Source organism: Corella eumyota, chromosome 5 (assembly GCF_963082875.1).
Source record: "Corella eumyota chromosome 5, kaCorEumy4.1, whole genome shotgun sequence".
Taxonomy (NCBI): domain Eukaryota; kingdom Metazoa; phylum Chordata; class Ascidiacea; order Phlebobranchia; family Corellidae; genus Corella; species Corella eumyota.
Window position 1 is genome coordinate 7,608,076 of NC_137494.1, and position 12,290 is coordinate 7,620,365.

The 12,290-nt window shown below is 33.2% G+C and overlaps 2 protein-coding genes across 2 annotated transcripts; both read right to left on the reverse strand.

Moving 5' to 3' along the window:
- Positions 1 to 78: 78 nt before the first annotated feature.
- LOC145753403 (semaphorin-5A-like) lies at positions 79 to 3,985 on the reverse strand. The gene is made up of 11 exons (XM_082569815.1): positions 3,976 to 3,985; positions 3,639 to 3,769; positions 3,449 to 3,531; positions 3,028 to 3,152; positions 2,707 to 2,875; positions 2,230 to 2,504; positions 1,998 to 2,132; positions 1,733 to 1,884; positions 1,405 to 1,573; positions 738 to 1,281; positions 79 to 112 (listed from the first exon to the last, which is right to left on the reverse strand). Exons 1-11 carry the CDS (start codon positions 3,983 to 3,985, stop codon positions 79 to 81), a joined length of 1,827 nt encoding a protein of 608 aa, XP_082425941.1.
- A 1,198-nt stretch (positions 3,986 to 5,183) lies between these two features.
- LOC145752343 (uncharacterized) lies at positions 5,184 to 12,014 on the reverse strand. The gene is made up of 21 exons (XM_082568614.1): positions 11,833 to 12,014; positions 11,698 to 11,756; positions 11,330 to 11,611; positions 11,041 to 11,205; positions 10,677 to 10,845; positions 10,498 to 10,600; positions 10,109 to 10,271; positions 9,802 to 9,957; positions 9,258 to 9,458; positions 8,958 to 9,119; positions 8,659 to 8,798; positions 8,271 to 8,439; positions 7,936 to 8,094; positions 7,358 to 7,727; positions 7,221 to 7,291; positions 6,805 to 6,927; positions 6,595 to 6,726; positions 6,168 to 6,450; positions 6,016 to 6,092; positions 5,826 to 5,942; positions 5,184 to 5,649 (listed from the first exon to the last, which is right to left on the reverse strand). The coding sequence occupies exons 1-21, from the start codon at positions 11,862 to 11,864 to the stop codon at positions 5,534 to 5,536; spliced, it is 3,249 nt and encodes a 1,082-aa protein (XP_082424740.1). The 5' UTR covers positions 11,865 to 12,014; the 3' UTR covers positions 5,184 to 5,533.
- Between the last annotated feature and the right edge of the window lie 276 nt (positions 12,015 to 12,290).

Sequence of the window (12,290 nt, forward strand, 5' to 3'; positions counted from 1 at the left end):
ATGAAAATGCATACTAACGGGCGTTCTTATATACTATGAATAATAACCACTTGGATTAATAATATGCAAAAACAACTATTAATTTAAGTCGTCGTTTATTAAGTAGCATTCTCTAAAAATACATAAGTATAATTAAATGCATTAACAATATACATGTATACGTAAAACTATAATTAATCTATTTCTTTCTACAATACGAAAAGTAATTGTATATTTAGCATAAACCCTTTGGCAATTCAAATTGAAACAGCATTGTTTTTAAATTAAATATTCATTTGCAAAATGTTAAATATATGTAAAAGTAAAATGCAAATAGTTGATTTTCTTTAACTCATAGAATATTTTAATAATAGCAAAACAATAGATTTTAAATAATTCTAAAAAATGATATTATCGCCTTGGAAAGGGATTTGTGTTGGAATTATAACTTTATTGAAGAACGTAAAATCACAAAACTCAGTAAATGCTTTGAACAAAACTATTTCGTACAAACAAAACTGAATTTGCATTTGTTAAAACAGTTGTTTCCTTTAGCATTGCAACACATTCCTACAACGTTGTATATTAGGTCTTGAATTCGGGCAAACGACTCTTCCAAAAGACGCCACGCACGTTCTAAAGCAAACAAAATAAATGTAAAAAATGTTTCCCCCAAAAAAATAAACTAATTTTAAAATATCAAGTTTTTTGTACAATCCTCAATGTTTCAAATTTAGATTGTTTAATTTTGCATTTACCTGTTTCTAATTCGAAAACCTATTCCACAAGTTTGACTACATCTTCCCCAGTTGCTCCAACGTGTTGCAAAATCACGTCCACTTACATTACAACTTGTACCTGAGCACTCATTAAATTCGCTCACATCGCCTTGACAAGTCCCTGAGCCAACTTCACCGCCAACACAAACACGTGTTCTTCTTTGCCACGTGCAATCAGACCACGTGCTCCAATCTGCCCACATTGGCACTGGACACGGGATGTTCCCGCACGGCTGTGACTCAAGATTCTGTCCCGAGCATTGGCCACTACCAGTACAGCTTCTTTGTCTAACTTGCTGTGTGCCTATTCCACCACATGTAACACCACATGCGCTCCATTGGCTCCATGTTGACCAAATCCCAGGGCATGTAAATACGTTACAAGATTGTTGTTGCGAAGTCACATCGCCATGTTGGTCAGGTCTACATGTAGCACCCTCAACACATTTACGGTTTCTTCTTTGTCGTCCACTTCCACAGGTTAACGAACATAAAGTCCATTGGCTCCAACTTGAAAAGAAACCTGGAATTTATTAAACCTTTTGAACCTTCTAAATAGTTAAACATTTTTAAATAAATTACAATTTTATGTTTAAAACAATAAAAAGAGATCTGTTTTTTTACAAGCAGTAATAAAATAAATTACCATAACAAATTCCATTATTGCAAGGCATATTTCTATTAGATAAACCGGGACAGTCTCTATTCAAACATCTTCGAAAACTTGACCGACTAGATTGTCCACATGTTTTTGCACACGAACTCCACGATCCCCATTCAGTCCAAGTCGGACAAATTAAAGAAGAGTTGCATACCTTAATCACATAGTGTATACAAAAAAATTTAAATAAAACCATGAATAAAATATTTTTTAATGTTCGGTTATGGTTGCAAAATTTCCAATGTCAAATCGTAATAAAAGGTAATGTGTGCAAGCATATTCGTAAAAAATTTAAAAAGTTACTTATTTTTACCCTGTTTTCTGTCGAGCTACCAATACAGGGGTAAATATTAGGCACACCTAGCGAACACGATCTTTCACGTTGTTGCACCGCAGTCTGGAAACACCGAGCTGGACAAATGCCCCATGGTGACCACGTGGTCCAACCCGGCGTCGGGGCATCAGCTGAACAAAATTGATTCAATAAATAATTACTTTTTTTATAAAAGCAAACAACAACAAATGATAAAAAATTCTTGGACATTTTTTATATAGAGCATTACTACACTATTACTTACTTAAAACATCCGCATTTTTTTCGCAACACGTTTTTTGGCAATGAAGCTCAGAAAACTGGTCAACTGTGTTACACCAAGACTGCTGTCTTATACAAAATGTGTCAGGCTGTGAATTTTGAAGAGTTCCGCATGGGTCTGACAAAAAAATCAGTCATTAAACAAAAGCAACACAGGGCGGGTGTGTCTATAAGTATAAATTTATAAAAGATGACAGTATGTATTTTTTACTTACTTGGCAAAAATATTTCACTGTATAGAGCATTACAAGGTGTGATAGTTTGAAACAGAGGGGAATCGGTTTTAGTTAAACTTGACAATAAAAATGGATAAAGCACAGAGGACCGGCAACCGGTTTCTGTTCTTTCTCTTGGTCTTGCAGAAATTGTATTTTGGCTTAGAATATTGGCTACCTCTTGTCTGCTATTACTGAGTTCAACGAACGAATCTTCGAATTCGTCTTCTGTTAAATCGGTTATAAATTCTGAACCTCGTCCCTTGTCACATTCACTGACATTAAAATAAATAAGTTTATGTTATTTTTTAGATATTGTATGGTTTTTAATAGATTGTATGATGGTATGGTATACACCTTTAAAATGGTATAATGTACACCTTTGAAAATAGGTAAAAAATGTAACACCTTTGAAAAATAGGTAAAATTATATGGCAATTAAACACTTATTTAAATTAAAATGAGGTTATTTTTTACCCGCATATAGCATGCTGTTCAACAAAATTAACCACCTCAAGCAAATCTAAGTTTCGTCTATTGCGAGGCAGAATCAAAGTTCTGTTAAGACAAGTAACATAACTCGTCAACAGAATATCTTCATCACCATCTTTTGAAACTTGTCGTTTTCGGCGCGAGGTGTAAACAACTAATAAGAAAAATAGACATTTCGTAAAATGCAGACCAGTATAAAACACAACTTGAAAATCTTATGTAGTATACATTGTTTATGTTTATTTAAAGTCTATGATTTTTGTCGTATACTTCTTCATTGAAGTTCTCACACATTTAAAAACTTACAAATCCCGTCGCTTATATCCATGCTATATTGTTGTATACATTCGTTGGTTGGACCTAGCAAAGATGAAGTTTGTCGTAGATAAATATTTAACCGCTCGGTCCAGCATCGTACCGAATCTTCAGAGCTACAAGAAAAATATGTTAAATAGGAAATTGTACATTAGAACAATGAGATATACAGCATCTTAAATAACTAACAAAAACTTGTTCACATTTAAAACGTTAAACATTTTTCGTACTACACTAACGATTAAAACATTTAAACACTATCTTTACCAACTTCATTTCCTAACCATAGGACGGCAAAACTAACATAATATTGAGTTACAATCACATAGCACTATAAACTAAATTTCTACAACAATAACATTGGCTTACTTTATTTAAAAAAATTGCAGAACAAATGTAAACGTCAACTTACCTACAGGAGTCTGTATCTGTAGTTTGGTACCATAAGGTATCTAAAATCGTGTAATCGACAGCCCCTTGAAGATTACCTCCTGCCTAGTACATATAATGGCAGTATTAAATATAAACTATAATCTTCTGATACCGTTCTACCAGCAAATATTCGTTTATATTGTTTTAAAATGTCGTAAACCTGGTGTTACCTTATCTTGTACGCAGGCCGCAAAGTAATCTCGCAAACTGCGAGTTGCCTCAACTTGTGCGGAAAAAATTCCTTCTACGTTTGTTTGTCGTCTTCTGCGGTTGTGTGAATCATCCACACCACTATGACAACCTTAAAAACAAAAAAAAATTGTTTTGCAAAAGTTTTTGTTGATAAAAGATTATGAATGAGAATGCTAAAATGCATGAAAATTACGTTTAGGAGCATAAACAAAATTCTAAATTTCAAGTAAAAAGTGATTATCGAATATTAAAAAATATAATAGTGAAACTTTCATTAAAAAGGTTTACCAAAATTATGCAAAAAACGTTTTGTACCATGGTTCATATTGTTTTTTTTAATATTTTAACAATGTTTATTTTCATTTCATTTATAAATAGTCAACTAAATTTTAAATGCCAACCGCAAGATAGAATTAATCTGGTTTGTTGTAAAAAAGGTTTTGATTGTATAAATAAAACATGTCATCAACAACCAACCTATAAATAAAGCTAGCTTTTAAACACTTTTAATTAATTTAATAAAACGTATCTTTTATCCTGGTTGCTAACTTTGTAATATTACTACCAATGTTAAATTGGAGTAGCATAAAAACTCTTTAGTAAATGTGTTTTTATTTTTTAAAAGGGCCATTTTTTATATAATTTAGTATTTAAATTTTAAGTGATTACCTGTTGTTTCTTGGTGAAAAAGGAAGAAAAATAATAGTATTCCTCGTAAGAGCATGGTATTTTCGATTTGTTTTTAACAAGTACACCCTATAATTATTAAATCATAAAAACTGCAATTCAAATTTTAATTGCTATTTGGTGCTTTCTATTAAAACAACATTATGAGATTTATTAGCACTAACAAGCACTACATTTCAAATAAGCTAACAATATTTTTAAATGTGCTGACTTGGAGTCTAAAAATATTTGATACCAATCAGAAAATTTTTAAATACTTATTGCTTGTTTAATAAATGTCGGCCAGCGATTAACGAAAAACATGCCGCTTATTTTTCTTTTACCACCTTCTTTTTATAGATAATGGCCAGGGGGCTGTAAGGTGGAAAAGGCGTTGTCAGTCGTATGAGCCGGCGATGCCGATTTAAATCCGCAACAGATTATTTATAATTGCGGGTCACGACTCTTTGGACATATCAATAGTTAAACACAAGTAAAAATAAGTCTAATCATTAACGCGCCTACACGCTTTGGGCTTTATATTGCTAACACTAATAAGTTTATTTACTATAAACCACTTTCAGCAAATTTAAACACAATTTAATTAAATTTTCTTATTTCTACTTTACTAAAATTTAAAATAAATTTTAAGAATTTTCATTAACTCCGCTTAAAATTATTTAAATTCCATCTTAGATTGGAATTTTAAACTAAAAAGTTTGTTAGGATGTAGTTGATTTAGCGTAAAAACTAAACAAAGATAAAACAAAAACTAATAGCATATTTATAGATTGAAAATCCGCAAAAAAATTTTATTTAATTTTTATTTTATTTTTTCTGTTTACGCATTTGGCATTTATGATACAGTACAAACAATAAAGAAAAAAATATTATAAAAGCTTCGTTTTAGTTATTTTGACAATTTGTTTAACGATTATAATAATTATGTATAAAATGTGGCAAAATATCAAAATTAGAATTTAAAAAGTGGCATTCGTTAAACAATTAAGTAAAGTTTAATATAACAACAAAATAAAGAAATACCAATATTTACATATAAATCACATTATTTAAGCAAGTGAATTTGATATAAATAAACATTTAAAATGTGTTTAACTCGTAAAAATAAATCAATAACACAAAAGCGCTGAATTCAAAATTCCTTAAATTATTTGTTTAATTCATCCAAAAATGTAATACTATAAACTCAGGTACAAGAGTTGCAGGTTCTTTGACAAAGCCCTTTTACTAACGAATTTGCACATAAAAAACTTCCATTCGCGCATACAATTTCTGGCCAACTATTTCTGCATATTGAATGTCCTGCAAATATGTAAAAAATGTTATTTACTTTAAGATAAATTTACTTTAAATATCAATCACAAAATTTAGTAAGCGTATTTTTAAATTTGTTTTTAAACATAAGTAATCAAATGCCTAAAATATAACTGCCAAAACACGTGGTGTCGATTAAAACAGAGTTAATTTAATCAACTTACGATTAGCAACTCTGCAGCAAGTATATGCGCAATTTAAAATGTATAGTTCGGAGTCGCATAAATGTTGATGTTCGAAACAAAAATCCTGCCCGCTTTTGTCATGTTGCATGACGCAAACTGTAAAACATAAATTTTTTTAATAAATTTTATGGTTTGAAAATATATTTAAAACTATAAACAAAACACTTACCTCCTTCACAGGGTGCGTTTTTACAAATAACTGTGTTGATATTAGGTCCAGGACAAAGCGTTCCATTTATGCAATGTCTAAAAAAGAAAAAGTTTATAAAATTGTTCCTATAATTTGAATTATGTGGAGTTTTGCATTTATTGTTATGTTACCTTCTTCTTACTGCCAATCCGTTTCCACATGTGACATCACAAGCTGAAGCCTCCGACCAAGTAGACCACGACCCTCCACAGTTATCAGTATTCGCGCAAGTTTTAACTTCTCGTGATACCGGATCACATTCTGATCCAAAACAGTCGCGCAATCGAAACCTGGTGCCTTCACGACCGCACGGTGCTATACAGCTGGACCACGGTCCCCATGGTGCCTCTTGTTCACCATTTCCAGTAAAAATTCGTGTATTAGAACTACAAAACGGACCAACACATCTTCTAACTGAAAATATGAATATGTATAACTTATATTACTATTTATTTTTTAACATGACATTTTTGTTGCTTACAAATAATGTGAAAATACAACTTTGCATACAACACGATTTGCACATCAAGCAAATGAAGTATTTTAAGATAAATTTACGTTGTTGCAATTGAGTTAAGTCAGGATTTATGCAGTCGTCAATCAGGCTACATCTTCTAAATCTTGTTTGAGAACCATCGCCACAAGTCGTTGAACAAGTTGACCAAGTTGACCAAGTTTCGTGTACTTCAGCTTTAAATAAAAACAAAGTTTAGAACTGGTCGTTAAACCGTTGTTAAGCTAGCAATATTTTTTTTGTGTGTAGCCTACCATCGCAGCATGTTTTTTGACAGTTAGTTCTCATAAACTGGGGATGACGTGTGCACCATGGGATTATTTCTGTGCAGCTTGGTGTGGTCATTGACTGATCTCGTAAAAACGCGCAAGAACCACCTAGAAAGTTATATTCTAGTTAGCAAGTTAAGTACAAAATTTGGATCACTTGTACTTTACGGTTCTTGGAAAGTCCTAGGACCGTTAATTGCGACAAAGAATCAGTTAGGATCGTAAAATACGAAGAAGAGAATTAGCTAGGCGAATATAGTAAACGAGAAAATTAGGTAAGACCGTAAAGTACAAAGAGAATTAGGCAGTACCGTAAAATGCGAGAGTTTTTCTGAGAACCGTAAAGTGTAAGTGATTTCAAAATTTAATAATGATAGTTAATACGAATTAATATGACGTACTTCGAGCGCAGTCTTTTTGGTTGCAAAATCCAGTATGTCTTTCCTTTCCGGACGCACAAATAGCACAATATCTGTAAATAACAGCCGCTGTTTACTACAAGATGTCAACTACAACACATAACCTAACAAAAACTCACCTTTCTCTCGTACGAGTTCCAGTTCCGCACAATCGACTACAATCACTCCATTGCGACCATTCTTCGCCATCACACTCCCTGTTATTACAGGGCTCAATTTCCGTTCTGCTACCAGGACAGACGGACGAGCCGACCGCGCCTCCATGACAACCGTTTCTTCTTCGCGTCCGAAATCCTTTGCCGCACGTATACGAGCAAGCACCCCACGATTCCCAACTTGCCCAACCGACGCAATTTTGAATGCGACATTGGTGCACTTGTATTGCGTTTCCATTGCAAGATCCCCCTTCACAAACTCTCGATCTTGTTATGGAACCTCGTCCACACGTTGCATTACATGGGCTCCACTGACTCCAGTCCCTCCATTGACCTTTTTAATAATAAAACATTCATTAGTCATTAAACTAATATTATTTCTTCTCTATTCAACGTTATATATACCTAACCTGTATTTAAATAATTCCCTATTTTAAATGCAAAAAAAATAAGAAGTGTAAAATTATATTAAACAAGGAATTGGTTAAAATTTTTTGTTGAAAATAACTTGAAAAAATTATTTAGTTTTTGTTTATTTATACCTGGGCATTCACGCTGGTTATCGCAAATTCTCTCTTCTAGAGTATCACCTACGCACGTGTTTCCATTTTGACAATGCCGCCTTCTGTTCGAAGTTCCTTGGCCACAAGATCCTAAGCATCTCGACCAACTCGACCAATCACTCCAAGAGGGGCAACGAGCTGTAATAAAACAAGAAATTAAAAAACTCACGTCAAACAATTTCGCGAAAAAATTACTACATATACTACGTCTTTCAGGTGGGCATATACAACATAGGCAAATACTACTTTAGATATACTACAACTTTTAGATGAACTAATACTATATTAAAATTAACTTCAAGGAAAATACTTACGTAAGTGACAGTTGCTTGTTTTTGTAGAAGGTCCTTGACATGTTTGAGTACTGGATTCTCTAATACAATTTCTTCTTGCAGTTCGTAACATGTTATCACCACAGGTGCCCATGCAGTCAGACCAACTTGACCATGAAGACCAATCAGCACATGGTTCTCGATTACATGACTATTCCAAAACATATTTATATTTAATTGGTCTTTTTAAACAGGATTGGTTTATAGACATGTATATTTTTGAATTAAGGGTCGTTATTCGACAAATTGTGGGGTTTTTGAGCTTTTTGTTTAAAAAATTTCGATAATATGGTATTTTTATTTTTTAAATCAAAATCCTTTTTAATTGACAGTGTACATATAAGTTTCACTCTAACAATTAGGTTTTTACCTCTATCTCCAACGAGGAACCGACGTTGCACCCAATTTGACCCCGAATTCCATTTATACAACTTCTAGTTCGGGTTCGTGTTCCTCCATTACCCCCACAACGTCTTGAACAAGAACTCCACTGAGTAAAGTCACCCCATCCTGGAAAATAAAAACATTTAGAAAAAAATTATTCACCAAACCATTTTACTTGAATTAAGATATAATGCCCACCAAAACGATATCGTTAACTTTAGTTCAAAACTATAAATGTTAACATCGAAAACAAGGCTATCAAATTTGAAACAAAAAATAAATTACGTGGACAAGGCCGGTTTGGGCATGGTCCTACTTCTTCAGCATGACCATGGCAGTCCTCGGACGGACGTTCCGTTCCATTAGCGACACATGTTCGAGTTCTAGACCGAGAACTTCGTCCACAAGTTTGATCACATGATGACCATTTTCCCCATGGCCGATAGGCTAAAGATAAAATAAAATTTATAGGCCTATTATTTCTATACCACGTTATTAAAATCAAATTTGCCCTTTTTTTCATAGATATATTCTATAAATATATTCTTTAACCTTTACTAAAACAAATTAGTTGTTTAAACCTACCTGGCGTTGAAGCTTGACATGGTCCGTCCTTAACAATTCTTTCTTTGATGATTCCCCCGATCCAGTCCTCGTAGCCTTCAACTCCGGTAAAAGCAGCAAACGAATCTTTTTGCGAGCAGCTGTCACCAAATGAGTATATTCCAGCCACAAACCAGTCACACGAGTTGCATCTTTGACAAACCATCGGCCCTCCAGTTTCACCTTAATAAATTAAGACGATCTTTATGGGCCTATTTTTTATATATCTTCACTCTCGGTGTTGGAAGGTCGACTGCGTGACTTAAACATAGAGTAGCATCAGTAATTCCGACCCAGTCTTAAGTTGCTTTTAGCAATTTTGGATATAATAGATTAATTTTGCTCGATAAATAAACCGCTGAATAAGTATTGGTCACCGTTAATAGCGCCTTACTCAAAGGCGCGACAGCGTGAGAGCGGTGGGGATTGATTCCACAACCTCATGTGGTGTAGCAATTGTTCTTACCAATATCCCACGCTATTATACTGTATACTGCGAAAACAAGTTTTAATTTTTTTAACAAACCTGGGCACATTTCCGATTGAGTTTTATTAAACTCAAGACACATAATATGATCGTCCATTACTCCATCTGTAACAACTGATAATCCCGAACAGCTTGATCCGTTTCTAACCGTTACTGGAGCATCAACGAGGTTTCTAATAACTCCTTGTTGAAAAACTAAAAGTGAATTGTTAAAAAATGTGGAATCAGTTTCAAACAAAACAATCTTAAAAAGCTAATAAAATCTCTAAGAGCCTATTTACTAACAAACAACTCATTTTTTAAGTTAGAAAACTATCAAATCAAATTGTCATTAATTTTTACTTACAGCTTGATTCGTATCCAGGAAAAAAGCACTGAAGTTCTTCTCTTGGTACCTCGCCATGTGGAAGGCATACAGGTCTAACAAATTCGTTCACTTCAACGCTAGTTTCCAGCCGCATAAGTGCTATGTCGTTGTAGGGGAAGTCATAATTGGGATGTACTTTAACCTAAGAACATGTACATTTCTAAATATAACATTACGTCAGTCTATGTAATACTGCAAGTAAATAACAACAGATTCGAGATTAGGTAAAACCGTTCAGTGTTAAAGTTAAATTGTAATTGGTAATGAGAAAAGCCATTTAGATATTATTTCATGTGTAAATAGTGTATTTAAGTTATTTGATGACCGTTGTGTTTAAGATCAAAACTAAAATAACACGTTTTAAATACCACATCGATTGTAATATCTTGGGTTCTAAAATTGTTTCCTCCTTTTTTAGTTGATCTTTTTGCTACTGAAGCAACAATGGGTCCGCCGTTTCTGAAGTATCCGCTGAAAAAAACAAGTAAAACTATTGATGAACATCGTGTAACCTACGCTAGTTTCGATTATGAAGTCACAAACTAACCCCATGCAATGGGCAGCAATAAGAACCCAGCGATCATCAATTAACGTTCCAGTACATATTCTTCTACCAACTTGAACGTAAGCTATCCACGGCCAAAATCCAAGCACTACGTCGGGGCCCGATGCGGCTGCCCCTGTATTACCGGTGACAATATTTTTTCCACATGTTCCTTAACAAGAACGTCATTTAATTAGTGTGCTTTAACAGTGTATTATAAATGTATTGACATAAACATCAGTTACGATTTTCACAATGTAAGACAATGAGAAATCGCTATTAACCTTATTAAAACACAAAATATTAAAAAAGTATGCTTATATGTGTTAGATGATAATGCTGTGTTATTTTGTAAACAAAATAAAACCTGGAGTGGTCGAACGACAGCAGCCATCTCTTTTATAATAATAAGAAAAGTTCTGACGAAACTCGCACCTACTATCATCTTCACATCTAAACGATCCGTGATTGTTTATACAAACTGTAAATCCAGGCTCAATGCAAGGGTTGTCTACCTCACATTCGTTTATATCTGACAAAAAGCATGTTTGGTTATTAGGTGTGTTAAAGTCGCATTCTTATATATATATATAAATATTTCATAGTTTTTTTAACGAATATCAAAATTGTATTTTTGAGATTTATCTGTTACTTACCATCGCAACCCTTTCCATCCGAGGCTAAAGTAAGTCCAGCAGGGCAAGCGCATTTACCTACTCCACCACCGTTTAAGACGCACCCAAAAATGCATCCCAATTCAACTGGGTCACATGTTTCCGGTGTTGCCCCCCCGACTGGTGGGTCCGTAGTAGTTGTTGGTGTGCAATGACCACAAGTTAGGGGACATAATGACCCAAGCCCGCTACATAATGCTTTCAAAGACGGGCAAAAAGGTTGAGTATCTTTACATACTGAAACGATGATTTGGGCGTTGTTTACTAAATACAAATATAATTTAATTAGTGTGGTAATGTGCAAAAGTTGTCTACTTATAGAAAAAAATTAACTTAAAAAATAAGCTTACCATTTAATAAATGAAGAATTGCTGTAAGAAAAAATAAATAGCTACCTCTCGATATGCACCTAAAAATATAATATTAATTTAATTTAAATAAAGTTTTAACTAGACAAATGTTTATACAACTTTAACGTTTATTACCTTGAAATCTTTTTAGTAAAATGAAACTGCATGTGGATATTTTGCGCTAACAGTTGTAATATTAATTTGTTTTGAAATCTACGTTTAACTGTCAGACGTTAAAGTTATTAACCTTTTATTTTACTTTTAGTTTAAGTAACTGCGAAGAGCTTAGCCTGTGTTGTCTACAAATAACAAAATTAAATTTGTATTTATATCTGAAAAGCGTCAAAGAAAAAAATTATAACTCAAAATAAAATATTAAAGATGTGCATTGACGTAAATATTACATACAATTTTTATGTGAATATAATTTTTTCAGGCAAATGCGTCATGTTCTTTATAACTTCAATCAGTAATCGATAATTAATTACACACACTGCGCGCCAAAAAAAAGTCGCAAATCTTTTTTTGTTTTAATTATTTTTAGTTTGTAATATAAAAAATAAATTTATTTTACGGTATTTTCCAGTTCGAAC